The sequence below is a fragment of the Arvicanthis niloticus genome, chromosome 2 (genome assembly GCF_011762505.2).
Source record: "Arvicanthis niloticus isolate mArvNil1 chromosome 2, mArvNil1.pat.X, whole genome shotgun sequence".
Classification (NCBI taxonomy): domain Eukaryota; kingdom Metazoa; phylum Chordata; class Mammalia; order Rodentia; family Muridae; genus Arvicanthis; species Arvicanthis niloticus.
The window spans coordinates 133,172,023-133,196,752 of NC_047659.1; the positions used below are offsets into that span (position 1 = coordinate 133,172,023).

The 24,730-nt window shown below is 44.2% G+C and overlaps 1 protein-coding gene and 1 long non-coding RNA gene across 2 annotated transcripts in view; one reads left to right on the plus strand and one right to left on the minus strand.

The window, feature by feature from the left end:
- LOC143441489 (uncharacterized) overlaps positions 1–717 on the minus strand; it is a 47,296-nt gene extending 46,579 nt beyond the window's left edge. The window contains exon 1 of the long non-coding RNA XR_013108961.1: positions 581–717. This is a non-coding gene — a long non-coding RNA (uncharacterized LOC143441489). The remainder of the gene's footprint in view (positions 1–580) is intronic.
- Positions 618–24,730, plus strand: Ywhab (tyrosine 3-monooxygenase/tryptophan 5-monooxygenase activation protein beta). Its single transcript, XM_034494439.2, has 6 exons — positions 618–830; positions 17,511–17,813; positions 19,970–20,093; positions 21,227–21,390; positions 22,063–22,158; positions 22,625–24,730. Exons 2-6 carry the CDS (start codon positions 17,514–17,516, stop codon positions 22,679–22,681), a joined length of 741 nt encoding a protein of 246 aa, XP_034350330.1. The 5' UTR covers positions 618–830; positions 17,511–17,513; the 3' UTR covers positions 22,682–24,730.

Genomic DNA, 24,730 nt, shown 5'->3' on the forward strand with positions numbered 1-24,730 from the left:
TCTCAACGAAGAACTGATGTACACAGGGGTTTTTTTTGTTTGTTTGGTTGGTTGGTTTTTGTTTTTAAGACCTTGGGATGTTCTGTTCCTGACACTTCATGAAGCTTCCTTAGTCTAGGAAAGGAACAGTAAGTACCTTTTAGGACTGAAAGGTGAATTAACTGAAAATGGAGGGCTCAGCCATGTCTGTTCTCCTTTAGTTACAAGCACTCCCTTAACGCACAGCTAATAGGACTGCTAGGCCCTCCGACCCCGTGAGAATTAGTTTCAGGGTTGGGGAGGAACAGACGACCCTAGCCAGGACCAAGACCGCTCCAAGCTTCCGAACCCTCCCCTCCCGGGGCCCGCCCTGTTCTCACACATCCCAGCCCCGGGGCGGCCACCTCGGCTCCGCCCTCTCTTCTTCCTCCTTTTCCTGCTCCCCCGCCCCACTTCCTTTCCCTGCGTCCGCCCCCTCCTCGCTCCCACCCAGGCCCTGCGCCCTCCCACGACCGCTCCCTCTTGGCCCTCCGTGACTTCCCCTCCTCCTGGCTATCACCGCCCTTTTCGGGAGGATGGAGCAACCCCGTGCCTCACTCACCCAATGAGGAGTCGACTCAGGGTGGGGCGGGACTTGGGCTAGAGCGGAAGTGGTGGCCGGAGCGGAAGTGCAGCTGCCGCCGCCACCGCTGCCGCCGATTCCGGAGCCCGGTAGCCGCCGCCGCCGCCGCCGCCGCCGCCACTGCACCTACGATCGCCGCCAGCACCGCCTGAGGAGTGAGCCCGGGAAGGACGCAGTCGCTGCCCTCCGATCTTCCCGGAAGCGCCTTTGCTCCCGCTAGTCCTCCGCGGTGAGTGCGGCGTGGCTCCCAGGGGCCCCAGCGCGAAGCCCCTTCTCGGGCGGCGGCTGCGGCCAGTCTCACTGCCGCCCCTCCCCGCTTCCGGCCGGGCCTGCGCCTCCGCGGGAAGCCCGGGCTTCTCTCTCGGCGCGCTGTACGGGGTGCGGCCGGGCCTGCGCGGCTGGGGACCGCTGGGCCGCGGGCTCCTCTCCGCACCATCTCTGTTCGGCACCGCCCCTGCCTGCTCCCTTCGGGCTCGGAGCCATCCCTCTGAGCCTGTCAACCTCGCTCATTCTTTGTGGCTTTCAAAAATTGAAATGTAGTCGACGGCGGGCGAGTTTCCGAGCCACGACGCCCCTGCCGCACTCCCCTGGATGAGTAAGGCTTTAACCTTGGCGACAGCTGGGGCGAATCCCTCTCCCACTTTGCAGTAAAGCTGTTTCATCATCGCTGGTGTGGGAAACCCAGCTGGACCCGAGATTCCCTGACAGCAGGGTTGAGGTTTGAATTAAGAAATGGATTTGTCTGAACCTTTCACTGACTCAAACCGGATTCCCAGTGGGGTGGGGGAAGATCAGGCTGAGAATTGAGTCTTTTCTCTTGATATTTGTCGTCATTTACTGCCAGAATCTCGTGTGTTCGCTCTCCAAATTCATATATATATATATATGTATTTTTGAAATTTGGCTAGTAACCTCAGTGTTTAAGGAGTAGGCGAGATGTGGACTTTTTTTTTTTTTTTTTTTTTGCAAAATGAGCGCATCTGGGTCTGTTGCAAATGGAGAACATTCGAGCATCAAGAATTCCAAAGGTGGCAGCGTTGGTGAGAATTTGCCAACCTCTGTAAAAATGCATGGCTCATGTCCTTGCCTTCAGTACATTTTCTCTGGTGAGACCAGATAGCTCTTGATTTTACTTGCCTGGTGTGGGAGGTGGAATCTGGCAAGATATTACGAATCTGTAAAATCATGGGAGCCGGTGCAGAAAGGTGCAGCACTTAAGAGGATATGAAAATTCCATTCCTCACCGTATCCCAGGTGTTCCTGTGAGACCATACAGACACACAGTTTATAGGACTGAACACGTGCTTACTCAGCATCTCACATCTAGCTGCTGGAAATGTAGAAGAATATTACTGAGTTCTTGGTGGATTTTTCTTGACTGCCTCCAGTGCATTCCATTTCTTTGGATTGCCCAGGTCTTTTTTTCCCCTTAGCATTGTATAGCTGAAGAATATTGGTGTTTTTTGTTTCCTTCCCCACCCAGATTGAATTTTAAGCATGACCTTAGAAATGAAAGGCTGAAAACTCAAGTACCAAATGCTGAATTATTTTCTTAGCCTCTGCCTTCTAACTATAAAAAAAAAAAAAAACCATTCACCCATCTTCAAATGAAATCTTTATAAGAAATGAGGCGATTTGGCCTAAGCCACACACCTACTTACAGATTGAATATCGTCTTTCGTCAGTGGCAAGTATTTATGGACTGTCAGCCCCTGGAGTATGGCTCCTACCCTGTTATCTTCCATTTCCCATCATGCAGTGCTTGGGTTATATTGAAGCCATTTTAGACTTGGAGCTGTATGGATCAGGGAAGCAGCCTGTGTGGAAACCAGGCCGAGCACATTCCCTTGATGTTTCTTCCCTAGGCAGAGTCCCCAGAGATTTGGGCTGCTGCAAAAAGTGCATTTTTCCCATTTCGCTGTGGCTCCAAAAACAGCACTGGTTAGGTGGATTTGATTCAGTTCTTTCCTCTAGTGTTTGTTAGCTGTGATCTTCAGGAGTTAATTCATCTGTGCTTCTTAGCTTCCCTGTCTCCACCGGTGTCTGAGACCCCTTGTAAACTTGTGTTAAGTACAAACATTGGGTTTTATGGTATTTTAATCCTTGACTTCAATTTCTTCTTTTTCCCCTTTCTGATAAGGTACAATCTTGTTTGTTTCCACTTGCTATGAAAAGTGATGTATAACGTTCCATGTAGCATATCCAGTATTTCACATCTGAACTGTACAAACGTGTTTACCTCTTCACCTCTTAGGCCCAGACTCACTGCCTCAGACTTCTCCCCTCTGCCTCTTGGGTGCTGTGCTTACAGGTTTGCACCTCCGTGATGGGCTAGTAATATAGCTTTTGATATGTGGTGGCAGAAAAGAAAGTTAAGATAAACTTCTGGCACATAGATATTCTCAATACAAATAAAGTTAATAAATTGTAACATGAATAACTATATCCCCTGTGATGTTTAAGTATATGTATAATATTGTGTAATGTTTAAATAGCCTATCTCAGACTTGATCTTTTTTTATGGTGATAAAGTCTTTTCTTCTAGCCCATAAAGAAATATAGAATAGTGTTATGTATAGTCAGGGTGAAGTGCATAGCACAAATAAATTTGCAACTTCTTTGTAACTGTAACTTACACCCATTGATCAACTTGTATCTTGTTTTTGACTGTACATGAGTTCACATTCTCATTAGGTATAGCATTTGTGTTTGTAACATAGAAACACACAGAAGCTACCTGTGTGACTTAGTCATTAGCTACTGAGGTATCATCAGGTACTAGCCTGTGATCACACTGCTCACCACTCGTAGCACCAGGTGTGTGTCATGCTCCCTTGTAAACACTTGCAAGCATTGATTTAGTCTGCAGCCAGTGAAAGGCAAGTGCTGTTGGGCTCACCGTAGATGAGGGGACTGAGGTGCAGAAATGAGAATCTGCCCAAAACATACATGTCTGTGTATCACAAAATTAAATGCTGCAATCAGGAGTCACCTCTCTGGGTGACTCTGGGTAGTGATAGATTTGACTTGTGGTTGAACATGTAGTCTACGATCACAATTACTTTTTTTACATGCACCCTATTAATGTGTTCAGACTCCAGTTTTAGCTGTTCATTTGTAGGGTGGTATTGCTGGTCTATATCAGATGAAAGCTGCTGAAAAGGCCAGTGTTTCTAGTACTTGCTTTGTACTAGGGAGAAAGCCCATCAGGTGCACCGCAGAAAACCACCCTAGGTTCTCGTGTGCTATATATTAGCATAACCATCATTTGTTGTTGCTAACCATACCACTTTGTAGTATTTTAGGTTTCTGACGTTGTATGGGAGAAGGAAAAAAGGGAGATAATCCTCTCTATAAGTAGAGAAGTTACTACATCCTGTCAGAACTCTGCTCCTGCTTTGTCAGCAGCATCAGGCCAAAGCAGGTGTGTAAATGAGGGACTCGAGGAACAAAAACTTCAATGTAAGTTGATGTTTAAAAGATCCTTGGTTGTCTTTAATGTCAGCACTTGGGGGCAGAGGCAGGCAGATCCTGGTGAGTTTCAGCCCAGCATTCTATATAGTTCCAGGAAAGCCAGAGCTACATAGTGAGACTCTGAATCAAAAAACGACAAACAAACAGAAAAAACGAACCAAAGAAACCACTTGGTTTATACATTTACCTAAGGAGATAAAAATTCAGACTAGTTAGGGCCCAGGAGTGTATAGTTACATAGGACTTTTTAACTTTAGATCTGTCTTCACTACACAGATAGGAGTCTAGCAGATCTGCGTCTCATAATGAGAAACAGTTGGAGCTGGACTCTGAAGAGACTTCTAAGAATGTTAAAGGGAGAAATGGATTTGAAGTGCTTTCCTATTCTGCGATATGTCTGCTAAAAACAATTCCGAGGCTGCTATTGAGAGGCAGTTACATGTTTCTAATACTTGTAATGAGATGAAAGTGATCAGCTGCCTCACAAAACAAGCTCTTCTGGCAAATTGTAGGGTAAACTTTTGCTTCAAGTGCTGCCCAGTTCTTGATTATGTAAGTTTCCTGTTCTGGTTGTTTATTTCATTGTTTTCCTTAAAGACTCAACTAGAAGAATTATTTCTGAATGGCCTTGACATACAGATGAAGATCCAAATTAAAATAGATATGAGCCTGGTCTGTCATTGTTTGTCCTCATGGGGAGAGCTTTAAATTAAAGCTTGTTTGGTAGTTTGATGAGTTTTTAAGACTGTATTCTGGCCAGGCAATGGTGGCGCACGCCTTTAATCCCAGCACTTGGGAAGTTGGGAGGCAGAGGTGGGCCTGGTCTACAGAGTGAGTTCTGGGACAGCCAGGGCTGCACAGAGAAACCCTGTATCAAAAACAAAAACAAAACAACAACAACAAAAAAAGACTGTATTCTATATAACTTTACATGATTCTTCAAAACAATTAACTTTAACTATTTAACTTTAACTATGCTTTAACTATTGCTACATTGAGAAAAGAATGACTGTCGAGGGGCTGGTGAAAGGGCTTAGCTGGTAAAGGTGCTTGCCACCAAACCTGATATTTCAGATTCAGTTCCTGTTACCCACATAGTAGAGAGCCAACTCCCTCAATTGTCTTCTGACTTCCATGTGCACCCAAAATTAATGTCAACTTTTTAAAATTAATACTGTAGGAATAGCTTCATGGTAAAACACTTACTATGCAAGCGTAAGGACCTATGTTTTATCTCCAGCAACCACGTGAAAAAGCCAGATGATGTGTGCATCTGATCTCAGTCCTGGGGATGTGGAGGTGGGAGATACCTGGAGTGCTGTGGGTGGTCTTTATGAGAGGTCCGTCTAATATAAAAAACAAAACAAACAAAACCCAAGGACAGTTCCTGAGGAATGACACTTAAAAGTTGACCTGTGGTCTGAGTGTGTACCCACTCTGTCTGTCTGTCTGTCTGTCTGCCTGTCTATCTCTTGAGATAGATCCCAGGTATCTGAATCAATACAGATTCTTAAGTGCTTTGCCCATTTCAGTAGACCATAAATGATGATAAATGTTGTTACTTGGCCTTTAGCTGGGTTTTGTATGGGTACTGATATATTTAGTATGGAAGATATTATTTGAAAATATTTTAGGGACTTGGTTGGAATCCAGTTTTAGTCTCTTAAGTATGATAGCCTAGCCTAGACCTGATTTGAGCTGAGGTAGTGCTCTGAAAAGTCCAGCTCGATGTGATGGCTTACTTCTTACAGCCCCAGCATTCAGAGGGTGTGGTGGGAGAAGTGCCAAGGGTTTGAGGCCAGGCTGGGCTGCATAATGAGTTTCTGGCCAATTTAAGTTATAGAGGGAGACCAACAGGGTCCAAAAAAATAATCTAAGATAGACTAAATATATGGTTTGTGTTTTATAGCTCCAACATGGCCTACCTGCATCTGTCCCCATAGAAAATAATGGCTTGTTCACTTTTTAAAAATTCAACAGTGGGGGCAGGAGAGATAGCTCAGAGGTTTAGAACACTAACTGCTCTTTTAGAGGTCCTGAGTTCAATTCCCAGCAACCACATGGTGGCTCACAACCATCTGTAACGGGATCCAATGCCCTTTTCTAGTGTGTCTGAAGACAATGACAGTGTACTAATATACATTAAAAAAAAAATGGATAAATAAAGATTCATCGGTGACCAAGTGGCTTGAAATCCAGTGTGATGGGCATTAATTGCACTCTGGGTGTCCAAAGGATACTAGTATGGATTCCTAAGTTACTGCCCACTGTAGGTGCCAATGAAGGTGTTTACAGTAAACCCTAAGAGTCACATTCTAAAGATAAGCAGAAGTAATTAGGATGTACTATTCTTTTCAGTTCAGTAAAGAGAACAAGGTAGATTTAAAAGAAATGAGGTGCATATTAATGTGTTCCTTACTCATTGCCCCCTGTTAACTTTGTGAACTACTTGTCAGTGCTGTTAATTGTGTGCTTACACAGACTTCTAAACAACGGCATCACAAATTAGAAGTACTCTTTTTAAATGATTGGATAGTTAGAGTAGTGTAGTTGTAGATGATTTATCTCTTTACAATTATTTTGGCAACAAGAAGTACTGATTTTTGTCACTGATTCCCACAAGTAACCTTAGAAACATAGATACTGACTTAGAACAGTAATTAACTTCAATTTATCACCTTGTTTGTGTCTATGTGCTTTCAAATCTAATTAAATGGAGATAGATTCTTGCTTATAAATTTTAACTGTTTAAAAATGACTATAGGCTAAGAGTTTCTGAGTTCTCATTATGTGTAAGTCAACTGCTTGAACACAGTGCAAAGTTCTGCTGGCATCATACTGCGGTCTCCTTATAAGGAGATCCCCTCCCCATGGATATGTGCTATATGCTGGATCATAAGATGACTTAACCCGCAGCTAAGCACCTGAAGCAAAATGAATCCCCATAGTCCACAGCTGCCTACTGCATATAGTAAGGGGTGAGAACTCTAGAATGTTAGCCCATTCCATTTTGTGCAGGTGATCCCTGCTGAGTCATGAGTGCAAAAGCAACAAACACATGATGTCTAAGACAGCATTTCCCAGCCCTTCCCCATCCTCTGCCTTGTACATTGCTTAGGTCTGTCCACAGTGTTCCTGAGCTTTGGGGCTGTGTCCCGGACAGGCAGTACCTGCTTAATGTTCAGCACTTGGACCAGTTGGAGTCTTTGCATTAACCACCAACTGCCCATGAAGCATCTCTGATCAAGGTTGAGATGAATACTAATCTGTTGGTATAAGCATAGAAATTTAGAAGGTGGCTGGACAACATGCTTAATAAAACAACAGTAGCAGCTTTTCCTCAGGGCCTAGAACCTCCCTTAGCAATGGGCTTTGCCCAGGTCTACAGTCCTGTATGAATTCCTTTCTTCAGAGTGGGCCTCACCTCTAATCTCCAGTTGGTGTTTCTGTGCCATGTACAGAAGAAGGAGGAGGGGTTTATTCAGCTGACAGTTCCCTCCCCTTCCTCCTACACCTTTCCACCCTCTCAGTAGTTCCTCCTCTGTTTTCATATTGTCCCCTGCGTCCCTTAAGGTCTGTTCCCCCCCACTCAAGGGCCCTTTCTAAGCTTTCTGACCTCTATAGACACTTAAACACACACATCCAAAAACTTCAAAACTAGGATCTAGGCCTGGATTACCTCACTTAGAAGAGTATTGTCCAGTTTCATCCGTCTTCATGTAAATTTTGTAATTTTATTTTCCTTACAACAGAATAAAATTAATTTTAAGTATATATGCTCAATAGCTGGACACCTAGACTGGCTCATTTCCCCGGCTTTGTAACTACAGCAGTAGTGACTATGGATGCGTAGGTGTTTCTGTAGTAAGATAAGTTGGGTTGAGTGGCTTGATTATAATCTGTTCCTAGGGCCAGTCTCTTGGGCTGCCTTTATCAGTCAGAATTAGCATATGTCTTTGGATTGATCACTTAGAGCCAGCAGATCAGTTTATTGTGGTGCATGTTATTTGGTCACACTTGGACATGCCACTTTACACTGTTTCTAAGTGTTGGTTCATTGGGCATAGTTAGCAATGATGCTCGTACACTGATGTAGAAGATGGGGCCTGGCAGTGCTTGAAATCCCAGCACTGAGGAATACGAAGCAGGAGGATGGATCAGGAGTTCAGTTCCAGGCTAGCCTGGGCTACATGAGATCAGCTCAAAACAACATGGAATTTCACAACTGCTGTGGAAGAAGGAAAGGATTTTTTTTTTTTTTTTTTTTTTTACAATTTAGTGTTTGTTAGACACAGAACTGCTGTATTTCAGATATGTTGTTTCTGTTTTCGGCAAAGAATCTGTACATGTTGAATGAAATTGAAGTTTTACAAGACTACATTTTATGTGTGGAATGGCATACAGTCATTTTTAGAGTAGGTGTTCTTCAGTGAGTAGTTTTCTTTGAGAGCCAGGAGTGCTTCGCTTGTTCAGGATAACACCCACCAACCAGCTGGCCCCACTGGCTTTCATTAGGAGGTAGGTAGTTGCACCCTTCCTTTCCTTCCGCTCTGATGTGCTGTGTGGGGCTGGTGATGCTCTGGCTGGAGTGGTGGTGCGTCAGTGAGTGTGCTCAGCCCTCACGTTCACACTGGGAGCCTGGGCTGAGTCGGCTACCACTATAGCTTCTTTCTTACCACCTCACAGAGGAGCTGGGACACCTATCTCCTCCTCCTCCTTCTCTTCCTCCTTTTCTTCTTAGATTTTTTTTCTTTCATTTTTACATGTGTGTGAGACCAGAGGCATTGGGTCCCCTGGGGTTGGACTAGCAGGCAGAGTTGTGGGCTCCAGAGATGGGTTTCGGGAGGCAGACTGGTTCTTTGGAGCAGTGGATGCGCGCGCGTAACTGCTGAGCACTGACAGCAGGCCCAGGGGACACAGCCCTCAGCCGCTCCCCTCCAAGTGCAGTCGGTTGCTTTTTCAAGGTGACTTGGTATAGCTTTGAATATGTGCTGCCTTCGTGTTTCCACACAAGTGTGCGTGTGGGTTGTGGTGGGGGATGCTGGTAGTTCTTTTCAGCTACTCCAAGTGAATAATCCAAAGAATTCTTGGGCATGCTGGTCATTTCTGCAGTTGCTTCAACGCTGGATTGTAAGCATTTCCTTTTTGTGAAGTGCCCTAAGAGTCAGAATTCCTTGCTTGCTGTTAAGTGAATATTAACCAAAACAATTCAGAATGCCCATGATACAACTCACCATATGAAGCTTGAATAATCCAAAGAAGAATGCCACAAGAAGGAAGGCCAAAGTTTGGATACTTCAGTCCCACTTAGAAAGGGAAACAAAATAATCATGGGAGACAGGGGGAGGGGGGAGCTGGGTGGGAGAGGGGAAGAGGAAAAAGGGGGACAGGACCAGTTATGGGGGGAGGGGCAGGAGAAATGCCCAGAGGGCCAGGAGAATGAATAGAAATATGTAGCCGCCTGCGGCCACGAATCAACTGGGTTCACCTGAAAGGGGGGCTGGGAATGAAAGGGGATGGAGGGGGAGAAGAGATGAAGCCAAGACAAAGTTCTCTGATCAAGGCTCAAAGCTTTAATGTTCAGCTCTCAATTTAAAGGGGAAGGCCCAACCCACAACTCCTCCTGGTTTCAGCTGGAGATGGGTGGGATAATCCATAATCCATTCTAGGTCACAGCCTAGGGGCAGTTCTCCTTCTGTGTTCTGTGGAGCTAAGGTGGGTAACTCCACCTAGATCCTATTACTTGGTCTGTTGTGGTAAGCAAGGTCTCTCAGGCCGGCTCATGGCTGGGGGAAGTGTACAGAAATATGCAGCAGTGTGGAAAGGGAGGTGGGGAGAACCATCTAGAAAGTCCCAGACACCAGGGATGTGAGAGGCTCCCAGTACCCAATGGAGATGACCTTAGCTGAAACACCTAACAGTGGGAGATGGAACCTAAAGAGACTACATCCAGTAGATAGGCATGGCCCCCATTTGAGACATGGGGCCACCTACCCATCTTTAAAATTTTTGACCCAGAATTGTTTCTGTCTAAAGGAAATGCAGGGACAAAAATGGAGCAGAGACTGAAAGAATGGCCATCCAGAAACTGGCCCAACTTGGGATCCATCCCATGCACAGCCACCAAACCCAACACTGTTTATTACTAATGCCATGTTGTGCTTACAGACAGGAGCCTACCATGGCTGTCTGTCCTCTGAGAGGCTCTGCCAACAGCTATCTGAGACAGATGCAGATACTTACAGCAAACCATTGAACTGAGCCCAGGGACCCTATGGAAGAGTTAGGGAAGAACTGAAGGAGCTGAAGGGGATTGCAACCCCATAGGAAGAACAACAGTGTCACCTAACCCGGACTCCTCAGAGCTCCCAGAGACTACTCCACCAATCACATACGTAGCAGAGGACTGTCTTGTAAAGTTATCATTTTCAACTTTTCTTAATTTGAAATAAATTTTTAAAACAATATATAGATGAGTGGTAGTGATCTTCTGTTTGCTTGGCCGCTCTGAAATGAGTTGTCCAAATTTTAATGGACTCTAACTAGGACACGTCCCTACGCAAGGCATTGCTTAGAGGGTGAGGCTGGTCCCTGTGCAAGGCATTGCTTAGAGGGTGAGGTTGACTCACACTGTTGGGCTGAGGTAGCTCTGCATTTGCAGTTGCTTTTAGAATTGTATTCTGAAATATTCTTGTGATCGAAGCACTGGGGAGCCAGACCAGGAGGATGGAAGAGCTCCAGGCTACCCTGGGGTTACTTGCTGAGAGTCTGTCTCAAAACACCACCAAGGACTGCAAATGTAGCCCAGTGTTAAAGCACTTACCTGGTATGCCAAGTCTCTGGTGGGTTCCCCAGTACAGCTTCTTCATCAGAAAATTATAGGTTGGGGGCTTGCTTGCAGAGTTTAGAAGACAGTGTCTGGTCTCCTGGAGCTGGAGTTCAGGGCAGTTGTGAGCTACTGGACAGCGGTAACCACACCTGGGTCCTCTGAAAGAGCAGCAAGTCTGCCAAGCCTGTTGCTTTACCACCACCACCACACCCCTCGGCCCCCTGGCTTATTTCTTTGAAAGTATTTTAATTATGAGATAAAATAGTCTGTTCCTCTGGTGCTCTTCACAGGCTGTGTTCTTACACTAACTATAGAGTAAACTCACCCATATACACCTCAGCACTGGGGAATGCACACAGGATTTAGAGTTTAAGGCCCTGGGCCTCATCTGTTCTGGTGTATGTTGTGATCCAAACATGGGCCAAGATGATTTTAGAAGTAGTGCATTTTCAGGTTTGTTTGCATACATTCTTAACTTGAGCACTTAGGAGGGTTCCAGACCAGCCTGGACTACATAATAAATGAGACTTTGTCTCCCAAATAGAAAAGTCAACTTTAAAAATAAGGATTATAAAATACTAGCACCCAGAGATAGCACTGAGATTACTACACTTACGAATTTTGTGTTGATGTCTAATGATGTTTGTATGTTCTTGAGGAACATTTTAGGAACACTGTGTATCCCTTTGTACATAGCCCTGTGCATCCTAAATGTATCTTTCCTGTGCCGCCTCCTTTTGGAGTCCTGTAATTTTTACTGTCTTGACTTTTTTTTTTTTTTTTAACTAATCAGTTCTCTACTGTTAGGTATTTCCATTGTTTTCAGTATTTCACTAAGCATTTATTAGCAGTGTCGCCCAGTTCTGTGGCTTGCTGCTTCCAGTGGCTTAGAGCAAACAGATTGACAGCCAGCATTACCATGTGGGTGCGCATGAGATCTCTTGTTCTCCAACACGGCAGTGCCTTTCCACTGGCTCATTGCCAGGCTAGACTGTGGCCTCAGAGGAGTTCATCTGCTCTGGTAAAAAGCAAATAAAGGCTGTTTGGCCAAAATTGTCTTTGTCAAACTCTCATTCCAAGTCTCAGAAGAAATGCATGCCATTCTGTTAAATTGCCTAAGAACTCCAGAAAAATCTGATTGGCAACTGCTAAAATGTCACAATTAACATGTATGTCCGTTCATTTTGGCTCACTGAGAAAATGAGTCTCATGTTAACACATAACTACTTCCTGTGCAAAGATCAATCTATACTCACTTCTCCTTCCTGGTTTTTTTGTTCTTTGTTTTGATGCTGGGCGTTGACCCCAAGGCCTCACACATACAAAACAGGTGCTCCTTCAGTGAGCTAACAGTTTTTGAAATTGTATTTGTATATTTAAAAGAGGCCCACACTTTGGGTTAAAATAATAATATATAGGCACTTGGGGAGAACTAAAGGTCTTCAGATTTGTTTGTGCGGTATGTATTTTTAAGAAAGATTTTATTGAGGGCAGGGATTTGCAAGGGTGAGGGAGGGGGCTGAACTTGAAATGTAATGTGAATAGAAAAATAAATTATGAGAAAAAGAAAGGAAGAAAAGAAGGAAGATAGATGAGTGCGTGCATCCCGGGGCATAGCCTGTGGGGAATCCTTTGCCCAGCTGGTGAGAGTGAAAGATCTCGAGATGTCCGAACAACCAGTGTTAAAGCTCTCTGAGGAGAGGCTGGAGCAAGGCAGCCTGGAGTTAGTGGCATGCAGCAAGACATAGCTAGCAGCTAGGAGCCAAACAGGACTGAACAGGAAGTGGCTGTGGTCAAGCATGCTCACAGGTCTGTTTGTGCTGGGTCAAGGTCCATTGACAAAAGCTTGGGGAGAGAAAACTCCTTCCTAGGAATTGTTACGGCTCAGTAAGACAGGCACTCTCAGATGATTTGTGCACTTTATTCCGTGTGGATAGGACCTTAGAAACATTTGGGGTTGGGGTGGGATCTAGAGGCAGATGGTTTTTATTGACTTGGTGTGAGATGTTAGGGATGCCTCATCTGCATGTGGAAGGACTTCAGGTGTCCCTAAATGACTGTCAGTCCTCTCAGTGGGTTGTTGTGGTCATGTGTTCCAGGACAGGAACCTGGTTGGAGTAGATTTTAATGCCTATAGTCCTCAATTATGAGAATTGCCAGAGTTCCTGAACCTTACCAACTTTCTGTCTGATCCACTGTCCCACGGATAGATAGATGTGATGGATACCAGATTGATTAATTGATTGGTTTTTATAACTGTTGTTCTTTAATGCCCTGTTCCTGGTGGTCACAGCTACTCTGCTGAGAGAGATGCTGTTGTCTGCATTTGTAAACTGAAAATCTTGAATTTAATGGGATCCTTTTCTGTGGAGTGGCAGATTGTGCTTTGACACATGACGCTGTTGCCTTTCTGTGTGTTCTTTGTTCTCCCAGTCATGAGTGTTCAGAAACTTAACAGATGCTTATTTGAGCAGTTTGCAGCGTTATGTCTGAATCCTTCCTTTGAGAGTAGTGTGTGGGAAACTAAGCCGTAGAGCTTTCCCCACTACCGTGGACCAGTGTGAAGAAGCCCTAGACTGGAGTGTGTGTATTCAGAGTCCTGGATAGAGTTTGCATAGGCATGAAGTAAAATATCCAGGAAAGCATTCTAGATGAAGAGACCTGATGTTTGAGTGAGGTATGAACAAGGCATGTGGGAATGTGTACCTGAGAACCTCACAGGCTGAAGGACTTTGAAAGCAACCAAGTAGAGTTTCTTAGGTGATAGAGTAGCCCAAAGGGGCGCCTGGAGGTTACTGAGTGTGCCTAAAGTGGTAGGGAGTCTTTGGAGTGCGGGAGAACGCTTTTGAGGAGCAGGCTGCTCATTTGAGGAAGGGGAGAATACTGCCAAGTTTGTGGGAGGGGTAGGGGTGGGTTTGTTTGAGGGTCTCATTTAGGAGCTATTTACTCATACCAGTTAATGTGCAGGGGATACTGGGAGATACTAGAAATAGAATAAAAATTTTTGGTTGATTTATTACAAACTTAAAAAAAAAAAAAAAAAAAAAAAGATAAAGCCTAGGGCTTTTACACAATGCTAGAGTGTAATATACATGAGGCCCTGAGTTTAAGTCCCAACTTTAAGAAAGATAACACAACCAAAGACAAGCTAAATGAACATTTTTTTAAAGATTTATTTATTTATTTATTTATTTATTTATTTATTTATTTATTTTATGTATATGAATGAGTACACTGTCCCTGTCTTCAGACACTCCAGAAGAGAGCATCAGATCCCATTACAGATGATTGTGAGCCACCATGTGGGTGCTGGGAATTGAACTTGGGACCTTTGGAAGAACAGTCAGTGCTCTTAACCACTGAGCCATCTCTCCAGCCTGAACATTTTTTAAATATTCAGAATATTGTGGTTTCAGAAGTTGGCACTAGTCACATTTTCTAGTGAATAGCCATATGTGGCTAGTGACTATTGTAGCTTCATGGAACAGTTGGTGTATGGGTCACGTGAGGAAGAGCCATTGCCTAGTGAGTCAAGACAGAACGTGGACTTGTATGCAGACAGCTGTTTTGACAGCAGCACATGTGAGAAGGGTTTGTTGTCTGTTGCTGTCATCTCCATCTCCACGCTCTATGAAGGCACTGTGGAAACTTGGAATCAGGAAGTTTCTTTATGGGAGATTTCAGAGGATGGTTCTGATACTAGAAACGTGACGTCGTTCCAGACGATGACCCGGAGTGCAGGTTGGGTCTTATGTAGGTGAAGAAAGAGGAACTGTTGCGTTTTTTCCTTGTCTGTGCCTTCCTCCAAACTACTAGATGTTGTGTAACCCATTTCCTGTTGAAATTGGCCTAGCTGCTCCAAAATCCATGTTATATAAGTCTTGAGTTATGTAAATAGTAGGCATCAGGACCTTGAGTTAATGTTTTCGTGTGTGTGTGTGTGTGTGTGTGTGTGTGTGTGTGTGTGTATGTGTGTGTGTGTATGTTTGAAAGTTTTAGAAAAATACCAGTTTTCTTTTTAAAGACATACATTTATGTCTATAGTAACATGGTTTTTAATCTTCAAGAACTCTGTGACAGTGTCAAAGAATCTTGATATAGTTATTTGGGATTTGTTTGTTTGGTTGGTTGGTTTGGTTTGGTTTGGTTTGGTTTTTCAAGACAGGGTTTCTCTGTGTAGCTCTGGCTGACCAGGAATTCACTCTGTAGACCAGGCTAGCCTTGGAACTCACAGAGATCCACTTGCCTCTGCCAAGTGCTGGGATGGATTTATTTCTTTTTATTTATATAGGGGTGTGTGTGTGTGTGTGTGTGTGTGTGTGTGTGTGTGTGTGTGTATGCCTGTGCATATGTGTGTGCTTGTTGCTCACAGAAGATAAGAGGGATTGTATCATTGGAGTCAGAGTCCTAGGTGGTTGTAAGCCACTACAAGCATGAAGGAATTTGATCCCAAGTCCTCTTGAAAGAGCAGCTACCTGCTGAGCCATCTCCAGCCCCTGAAGTTTCTCTTTTGGTGCTGCGTGTCTAGTGTAGCATAGTCCCTCAGGAACTTGGGCTAATAGAAGTTCACCATTGGAGGGCTGCACATACAGAATACATGGACTTGTAGCTGACTGCTATTAGAGAAGAGGGCCTGGGACCTGCACTTGGGGTTTCAGCATTGTTTTGGCTTGGAGAACTGTTGTTTCTGCTGGCATTTCATCTAGCCCAAGTGCTTGCTGTTTGCCTCATTAACTATTGTGGGATGCAGTGAATACAGTGAGAAGGGTCTTCTATATTGGGAGGGTGTTGAGCTAAGGTTACTTTAAAAAAGAAAGCATTGGATGTGTATTGTTATTGTGTCCACATGTATATCTCTGCCACATGCATGCCTACTAATTTCTCTCAGAGACCGGAAGTCGGGTGATATGGGGAGGCGACAGAAGGTGGCTATCATCCTTGTAGCCATCTTGAGTCATATACCCTGATAAGAGACTTGATTGCATTAGCCTACAACAGCTGAGCACACTCTGATAACATCTTGCTTTAGATACCCAGGATTTTCCCTTGGGTGTGTGAGACTTAAGGGCATGACTTAGAGATCAGATTTAGAGACAAGACCTAAAGGCATGATTAAAGGTGTGACTTAGAGGCGTGGCTTAGAAGTAAGACATATAAAAGGCGAGAGGGGGTCAGAGAATCTGACACTTCAGAGAGACCCTAGGAACAGATTATTAGGTACTTGAGTACAACTTGGAACTAGGAACTCAAGACTTAGGACTTGGAGAGAAGAAGAGAGACTGAAGAATAAACGGGATTGAATCACACTCTGTCTGGTCTCCATTTCTCGTGTCCGTCCTCACTCCCTCTCTTGCTGAACCCCGACCCTCGGACTGAGGCAGCTTGGGGCAGTGCGGGCTCTAACAACTTAGCCTCCAAGGCTTTTGGCAGTGGGGTTCCAACATTGACAGAGCGGTTGGAGACATTTTGGCCCCCAAACGTGGGGCAGCTCAGGCCACAACAGGGTGAAAGTGATCAGATCCCCCAGGAACCAGAGTTATAAACTACCCTGTAGGTTTTTGGAGTCAAATGCAAGCCCTTTGGAATAGCAGGCAGCATAAACTTCAAAAAACAAGTCATTGGGTGGCTTTCAGGATGGCTGAGCAGGAGAGGGATATTGGAGCCAAACTTGAAGACCCAAGTTCAATCCCTGGAACCCACGTGGTGCTGGAGAGAACCAGCTCTCACAGTGACTTATTATCCTTTCCCCACACATGTCCATGCATGTCTTCTCCCATAGGCAGGCACACATAAATGAATATTTAAAATCAAGTATTTTTAAAAGCAGCTTCTGTGTATTGGGGAGGAGAGAATAGGGTAGTGGAACAGAGAAGCTCTAGAAGAAACAGGCAAGTTTAAAGGCCTTGTATTAAATAGTAAGGCGTGATAACGTCTGTGGCAGTCTCCACGAGGTCATCTAACTTAACCTGACTTCCAGGCTTGTCCTTGCCATGGGGCTGGTGGTTTACCTTCCTGCTCTGCTCTCTGCTCTCTGCTCTGCTCATCAGTGTCCTTTCCCTGTCAACTTTAACTCCTTCAGCTTGCCTCTCCTGCGCCACTCTCTGTGCCCAAAAGGTCCACCGTTGCACTTCCTGCCCCTGTTATTGGCCATCAGCTCTTTATTATAACCAACCAGCGAGTGAGCGGTAAGACAACTCCAGATCCAGCTCTTTGGTTGCCTAAGCCATTGAGGGTTGTTACAAATAGGAAGCTGGTGATGAGCTGTAGACATGACAGTACCAGAGTCCTTCCATCACCAGAATTACAGTTGAAAACACATGCCTTAACAGTGTGGGAAAGGCCACCCCAGCAGCCTTGACTCTCCACTGTGTTGTGCTTGCTGGGCTGTTCTGGGTTCATCGTTTTCTTTCTTTCAATCTTCGTGTTTTCTAAGAAGGTGAAGGGTTATTGGGATATGCCTACCATGTAGGATTGTTGCTAACAACTGACCAGAATGATTTAAAGCCTTGGCCCCGTCTTGGCTCTGTAGACATGATTCACATTCTTGATCGTGTTGTAAGAATGTTGGAAGCCTGACATTTGCTTTCTGTGTTCTTGCTCTTGTAGAGAATGACCATGGACAAAAGCGAGCTGGTGCAGAAAGCCAAGCTTGCTGAGCAGGCCGAGCGCTATGACGACATGGCTGCGGCTATGAAGGCCGTAACGGAACAGGGGCACGAACTCTCCAATGAAGAGAGGAATCTGCTCTCTGTTGCCTACAAGAATGTGGTGGGCGCCCGCCGTTCTTCCTGGCGTGTCATCTCCAGCATCGAACAGAAAACAGAGAGGAATGAGAAGAAGCAGCAGATGGGCAAAGAGTACCGGGAGAAGATCGAGGCCGAGCTGCAGGACATCTGCAATGACGTGCTGGTGAGGGCAGCGCTTCCACTTCAAACATCAGCCTCTAGGCCTGACAGTGCAAGCTCTCACACAGCTTAGGGGAGAGGGGAGCTGCCACTACTCTAGCTAAGAGCCACCTGTAACTTGTTCTAAAGCATGGATTTGGGTTTGTCACCCTTTCTTGATCAGTTTGTATTTTCTTGGGTGTTTTCCTTCCCTCCAAGAGACCTGCGGCAAACAGGAACATTTCATTACATTCCTCCGTTTTTCTTTAGAAATCGAAGCCAAAAGAAGAGGCTATTTAGAAAGATGCAGTTACTAGCAGACAGTTCTAGTAGTCTCAGTAGTGATTCGTCTCTGGAAAGGAAGGGATTTAAAGGCCTTCCAGCCTTTCCTTGGCCGTTCCCTCACAAAGTGTAGAAGCCTGATGTCGAAGCTTAGGCATGTCTGTCAAATGCATTGTAGCTTTAAAAGCCAACTCAGAGGTGGTATGGGGCTTCTCCCGTGTGTTGTGTACACTGCAGTCAGGTGATAGAGTCTTCCAGCTACATTTGGGCTTGGATGGGAGGGGTACCTACCCTGGAACACTCATGATTATGCCCTTTCCCTCATATCTGGAGCCCACTAGGAAATTTTATTTTGTACGTGAAAGCAGGTACAAAGTTACTGTGAGGCTGCTTTAAGAGAAAGGGAGGTGTCGTGTCCCGTGTGTGTCGTGTCCCCTGCCCCCGCAGTACTGTCTATCTCTAAAGTGCTTCCCTTGGCGGCTTCTTTTGAAAACCAGGATAAAGCTTGTCAGCTCTCAGGCAGTGCTCCTCCCCCTCAACCCACTGGAGTCATATCCATCTCTGTCTGCACAGTACTTACAAACAACTACTGCCTCTATTATATTCTGATATTGGTTAATGAAATCCTTGATAGCTGGGCTTTGCCTTGAGCCTCTCTTTTTTATCAGCTTCTTGGTGTCAGATAAGTTTCATGGCTAAACATGTTGCCTCTTGGTTGTTTGAGGGTTTGTTAATGGTGCACTAATTCCTGAATGTTAGGTGCATCTGGTATTCAGATGAAGTATGCATGCATCCCAAAGGCGAGAGAGTTCCATAATTCCTGAAATGTAGACCAGCTTTTAAGAGCATCTGAAAGAATGTGAAGAAGAGCATGGTACTCACTGCCTCTTAACCAGTTTTTCAGGATGCCACATTCTAAAACAACTCTTCGAAAATAATGCTCTGTATACGAAGCTTGGACTCCTTCAGAACTACTTTTGTTGTAAGCATAAATGTTTAAAGGAATTTGTTATTAATAGTTCTAGACTGAGTGCTTACTGCGTATCGAGCAGCGTGCTAAGCACTAGATAGAAGTTACCTCGCTTGTCCTTCCAACTGCCTTAGACGGTGGTCATGCTGGTCCCCTTTCCCAGTGTGCAGCCAAGGAATCTGAGGAGTGGGGTCCCAAGGCAGTCTCTCCAGGGTCATGTGGAAACAGACAGTAAGCATCAGAAGGTTTTCTTGCCAGGTCAGATGAAGTTTAAACTTAGTTCTTGGCTGTTTTGTTCTATTGCTGCTTTTTTCTTCCCAGAATGGAAAGGCCCCACACACTCACAATTACAGAAGCAATACAAGTGTCAGTGGGGGGGTTGTTTTGTTTTTAAGAGATGGACAGAAGTTACAAAGTAAAAGTCACTTCTCAGCATTGTTAATATTAATAAATGTTAATAAAGAGAAGAATTGTTAATATTAATCCTCGGAGGCTTTCCCCCATGTTTTGTGTGCATGCCCCCACACTTACTTTAACATTAAAGTGAGGTTCTTTTGTTGGTAGTCTTTCCATTTGGATTTGGGTTAGCAGTGTAGTTCTGGGCCATCTTTTTTCCATTGTGTTTCACTGTAGTGGTTACAGTATAAGGAGCCCTGTGGTGGTCTGGGGGACATGGAACTACAGGCTCCTGCTCTTAGGACTTGGCCAAATGGAATTTAGCAGCTTGAATGAAAATTGGTTGGTTGGGGGTTGCGGGGGGGGGGGGGGGGGGGGGTTGGGGGTTGGTTGGGTTTGGGGGAAGTCGTTGTTTGGGGCTTTTTGGTTTTAGTCTTCAGAAAAATCGTAGTAGTAGTATATATCTTAAATCTCAAATGTAATTTTAACATCTCACAAGCAATTCAAAATTCTTAATGTGAATCACTTTTTAGGAGCTGTTGGACAAATATCTCATTGTCAATGCTACACAGGCAGAAAGCAAAGTGTTCTACTTAAAAATGAAAGGAGACTATTTTAGGTATCTTTCTGAAGTTGCATCTGGAGATAATAAACAAAGTAAGTAACAAAGTTTAACAAATACAGTCAGTAGGAGAGCTAATGTTTCATAGTGAAATCTGTTTTTTGTTTACTATAGACACTAAGTTCACAGTAATGAGAATTTCAGAGACCACAGCATTGTCATGTGTGGGGTCAAAGAGTTAATAAATCTCTTTCTAATGGATAGACATGCAGGATGTTAGAAGTTTGGTATGTAATATGTTTGGCAAACTCTTATCTGGGAATTGATAGTTCTTTTTTGCAGGTAAAACTATAAAATACAATAATTTACCTTGGCTATGATTTTGCTTTACCCACTTTTACTTACTGCATCTGTAGTCTGAAGTCTAAATGGAAAATTCCAAAGATAAATGAGTCTTAAGTTTTGCCCCAAGTAACCCTGAATGCGCTACTTACCTGGTCATCACCGAGCTGCCATATTGATTTCTTGACTCTCAATTATGGCACTTCTTGTGTTCAAGTGACTTGCTGGTTTCTGAAGTGCAAATTACGTTACAGTATATTGTTAAGACTGTTACGTTGATTTTCTGCTTTATTTTATCTGAGTGTGTGTGATAGGCTTCAGACTGAATAGTGTCAGGCATCCGCAGATGAAGGAGACTTGTGTGAGACCACCATTGGGGAGTACCTTTCTTGCAGCACATGGCTTACTGCGATGTGATTGTAGCTGTTTTATTCAGTGTTCACTGGGTGCTAAGTAATTGGGCTTGCATTGTCCTCTTAGCACTTGGAATTTAGTCTCCCATGTTTTCCAGTAAAAGAAACCAGAGTTTGCGTTTAGACGGTTTTTACTTGCTCCAGGTCACATACAGGTGAGTTGAGAATTTGAATTTGTTTATGCCGATCTTAAATCCCATCACTTTTTTCACCAGATTATCCACATCCTTTCTTATGAAAGACGGTGTCTGTATTTTTTGGCTGCTTTAACAGACTTCATTATAACTGTTGTCTTCCAAAGCAGTTAGTACAGTGCTTAGCATAAACATTTAGCAGATGTTTAGGTTGAATGGTGAAGACATGGACCTTTGTTTTGATGGCTTGCTTGCTTAGCCTCTTACTAAAGTGTCTTGATAATGGATCATGTGTGATGCAGCCTGTGCGAGACGCTGACAGTTTTATCTTCCTTCCAGCCACGGTGTCAAACTCCCAGCAGGCTTACCAAGAAGCATTTGAAATCAGCAAGAAAGAAATGCAGCCTACACACCCCATTCGCCTCGGCCTGGCACTGAATTTCTCAGTCTTTTACTATGAGATTCTAAACTCTCCTGAAAAGGCCTGCAGCCTGGCCAAAACGGTGAGGGAAGACCCTTTGCTAGTTCCAGGAGCTTCCTTCTGTGTATGAGCAGTCCTCACTGTCTTAGCTTTCTAAGCATTTTCTAGGGAGTGGGACTTTAGAAAACCAGTGTAGACCTGTTACTTGGTGCTTTGATCTGAATCTATGCTGACTTTGTTTTGCTTTGCTTGGTTACTATTGGGGTCATTGGTAGAACCTTCCAGGTAAGAAGTACGAGTTCTTGTCAGGCTTTGGACATTGTCATCTTTGTTCCAAGATAGAACGCCATGAAGGCGGAGCTCACACTTTGTGCTGTGTTACTGCCTGTGTTCTTTGAGGAGCTCTCTTTCTGGTGCATACTGTTACTTGAATCTTTTTTAATTTGGAAGAGTACCTGAAGTGGATTCTACAACGTGAACCCCGAGACAAGTCAAGCTTAGTAGAGCGAGCTTTCCTGTTCTCCCCTTTGACCTTTGTGTCCAAACCTTTTTATCATTGCTGGTTGGTGTGTGTGTGTGTGTGTGTGTGTGTGTTAGAGAGAGAGAGAGAGAGAGAGAGAGAGAGAGAGAGAGAGAATATATACATTTGAAACAGGTGACAGACAGTTGAGCAGACCAGTTTGCATCCTCTTCAGCAGGAAAGATTGAGCTAGCACAGAGCATCTAGATCTTTGCTAAAAGCTCTTTGTTTTAGGCATTTGATGAAGCCATTGCTGAATTGGATACCCTGAATGAAGAGTCTTACAAAGACAGCACCCTGATCATGCAGCTGCTGAGGGACAATCTCACCGTAAGTACCTCAGGAGAGCGGATACCTGCTTAGCTCATTGTTACCCAGGATTTACAACGGCTCTGCACTCTGTTAAGTGCAGTTACCCATATCTTAATGCTGTACTTTATGCCTTTTAGTCATCACTGTCCATGGTAAGAGGGAATTTTGAATAGTTGAGTGGGGGCTGGGAACGTGGCTCGGTGTTTCTCAGGCTGTCTTCCAGAGGAGCCTCACCCTCACATACAGCCCACAGCTGTCTGTAACATCAGCTCTAAGGATGTAGTGCCCCCTTATGGCTTCCTAGGCCACTAGACATACAAAAGGCAGACAGACAGACCTGCAGGCAAACACCCATACATGAAAAACATTTTAGTTTTTTTCAGAATGGTAGTTAAGTAAGGAAAAATATACTGGGCCACCTCTTGAAGGAAACTTCTGATGGCCTTAATTTTATTACAGCTTTGTGTTTCTTTCTCTTTTGCAGCTGTGGACGTCAGAAAACCAGGGGGATGAAGGAGATGCTGGAGAGGGAGAGAACTAATGTCTGCTGTGCTCTGTGATCTGTTTGGTGTCACTTTGTATCCTCCACATTATGTCCCTTTGTGCGATAAACAAAAACAAAAAAATCGAATGTGGACTTTCGATTTTTCACAGCCTAAGCCTTGCAAAAATGGTCCCTGGGATGAACAGCTGGTATTTGTATCTAAAACTCAGGCTGGTCCCTTAAATGCCATGGTATTTTGAAGTCTTGATTTTGATCAGCATTGACAAGGATTACTGTGTTTAATTCTTACAAACTGAACACTGTGATTATGGGGTTTTATAACTTAGCAGAGCTCTTTCTGGTAGGAAAAATAGACCTGAATTATGTGTAACTTTTTGGAAAGTTTAATCTGATATCAAAATTCTCACTGAAATACAATTCTGTTGTAAAGTTGTACAGAAAGTTATAGACATTCTGTTGTGATGCTGGGACTTGAGTGAGATGCTTACTTACCATTGACATCCTGAGTTTGGTAACTCATGGTAATTCTGCCTGTGGTTGAGGGCTTATTGACCCTTGATCATTTTGGTCTGTCGCCACTCAAAAGTTCATGACCACAAATATCTGCAGTGTTTTCCGAGGAAACTCAAAACCTGAAAGTGAACTTCTTTGGCTGATAATCGGCTGTGACACCACAAAAATGTCCTGTGCTCATACCACATGTGTGACTAAACCCCTGTACTGTAGCAGTGTGTTCCTGGTTAGCAACGTATGAAAACAGGGCTGTTACCCCCTTGCTAAAGGAGAGGGGGAAACATAGAGAAAGTAGTGTATCTTACAAATGGCCATCCCAGTTTTCTGGATGATTCTGGGAGGCGCACCCCCCCTCCCTCCCTCCTTCTCTCCTCTTTCTCTCCTCTCCTCTTCTCCTCCTCCTCCTCCTCCTTCTTCTTCTTCTTCTTCCTTCTTCTTCTTCTTCTTCTTCTTCTTCTTCTTCTTCTTCTTCTTCTTCTTCTTCTTCTTCTTCTTCTTCTTCTCTCTCTCTCTCTCTCTCTCTCTCTCTCTCTCTCTCTCTCTCTCTCTCTCTCTCTCTCTCCCCCCTGAGGAACACCCATGGTCTTGGGGTTCTTCCTAGCTTGGAGGGTGGAAGCTTTGAAATTCAACATTCTTTCTGCCCTGTTCTTCTGACTGTTGACTTTTTTCCTTTTTAAATTTACAGCTTTCTGCTTCCTTGGGTGGTTTTCTTTGGAAGCCTTTATTAGTCAATACTGTATGAGCAGGGCAGGGTGTTGAGTGCGTGATGAGCAAGCTTTGCTTTAAGGCCTTGAGAAAGAAGACCTTCCAGCACCACTGCCCAGCCTTCCTCCAGTTCTCAGCACAGTTCTTCATAGTGTTACCCAAATCAAAAAAAAAAAAAAAAAAGTATTTTTAAGTCTCAATGATTTCCCCCTGCCCATGATTGCACCCAGCCCTGACAATGCTTGTTAGTGCCTGTCACCAGACCCCTGTCACCAGACTCCAGTGTACTCATCCAGCTCTGTTCTCAGACACGTCTCAACAAGACCTTAGAACACAGGGATGTTGCATGGACACTACAGTAGAGAGAACCATGAACAGCCAGGCCTTCAGTCTCACAGTCTCACCCCTCCACCTTGACATTCCATGTAGCCATAGCTGTAGAGTTCATCTGTTTGTCCATCTGCTGAAATACGAAAAGAATTCATGCACTGATTTAAACCAAAAAAAAAAAAAAAAAAAACCCACAAAAAAATCTCTTTTTAGCTGAACAAAAAATGTGCAGTTAATATTTGGCGCTTGACAACGCAGTAGTGCGTGTGGAACCAAGCCTGTCTGTATATCTGGTAGCTCTTTGCTCTGTTCTCTTTCCTTACCAGTATTCTGCCTAATGTTTGCTTCTGTGGTGGTTATATTTGCCTAGCAAGCACACCCGTGGTTGTGAAAATAGGATAGCAAAAAGAAAAAGAAACCCCCAGTTACTGATGTGCTAGATCCGTGTATGTCTTTTAAACATTCTAGTTTCACCTTACACAGAGTAATCAGGAAAATGTAAAAACTCAAAAGTGAAATAAAACATTTTATCAGTTA

Coding starts and splice junctions, on each gene's coding strand:
- Ywhab (XM_034494439.2), top strand. CDS start 17,514: ATGACCATGGACAAAAGCGAGCTGGTGCAGAAAGCCAAGCTTGCTGAG. Junction 17,814..19,969: donor ACATCTGCAATGACGTGCTG/GTGAGGGCAGCG, acceptor ATCACTTTTTAG/GAGCTGTTGGACAAATATCT. Junction 21,391..22,062: donor CCTGCAGCCTGGCCAAAACG/GTGAGGGAAGAC, acceptor TCTTTGTTTTAG/GCATTTGATGAAGCCATTGC.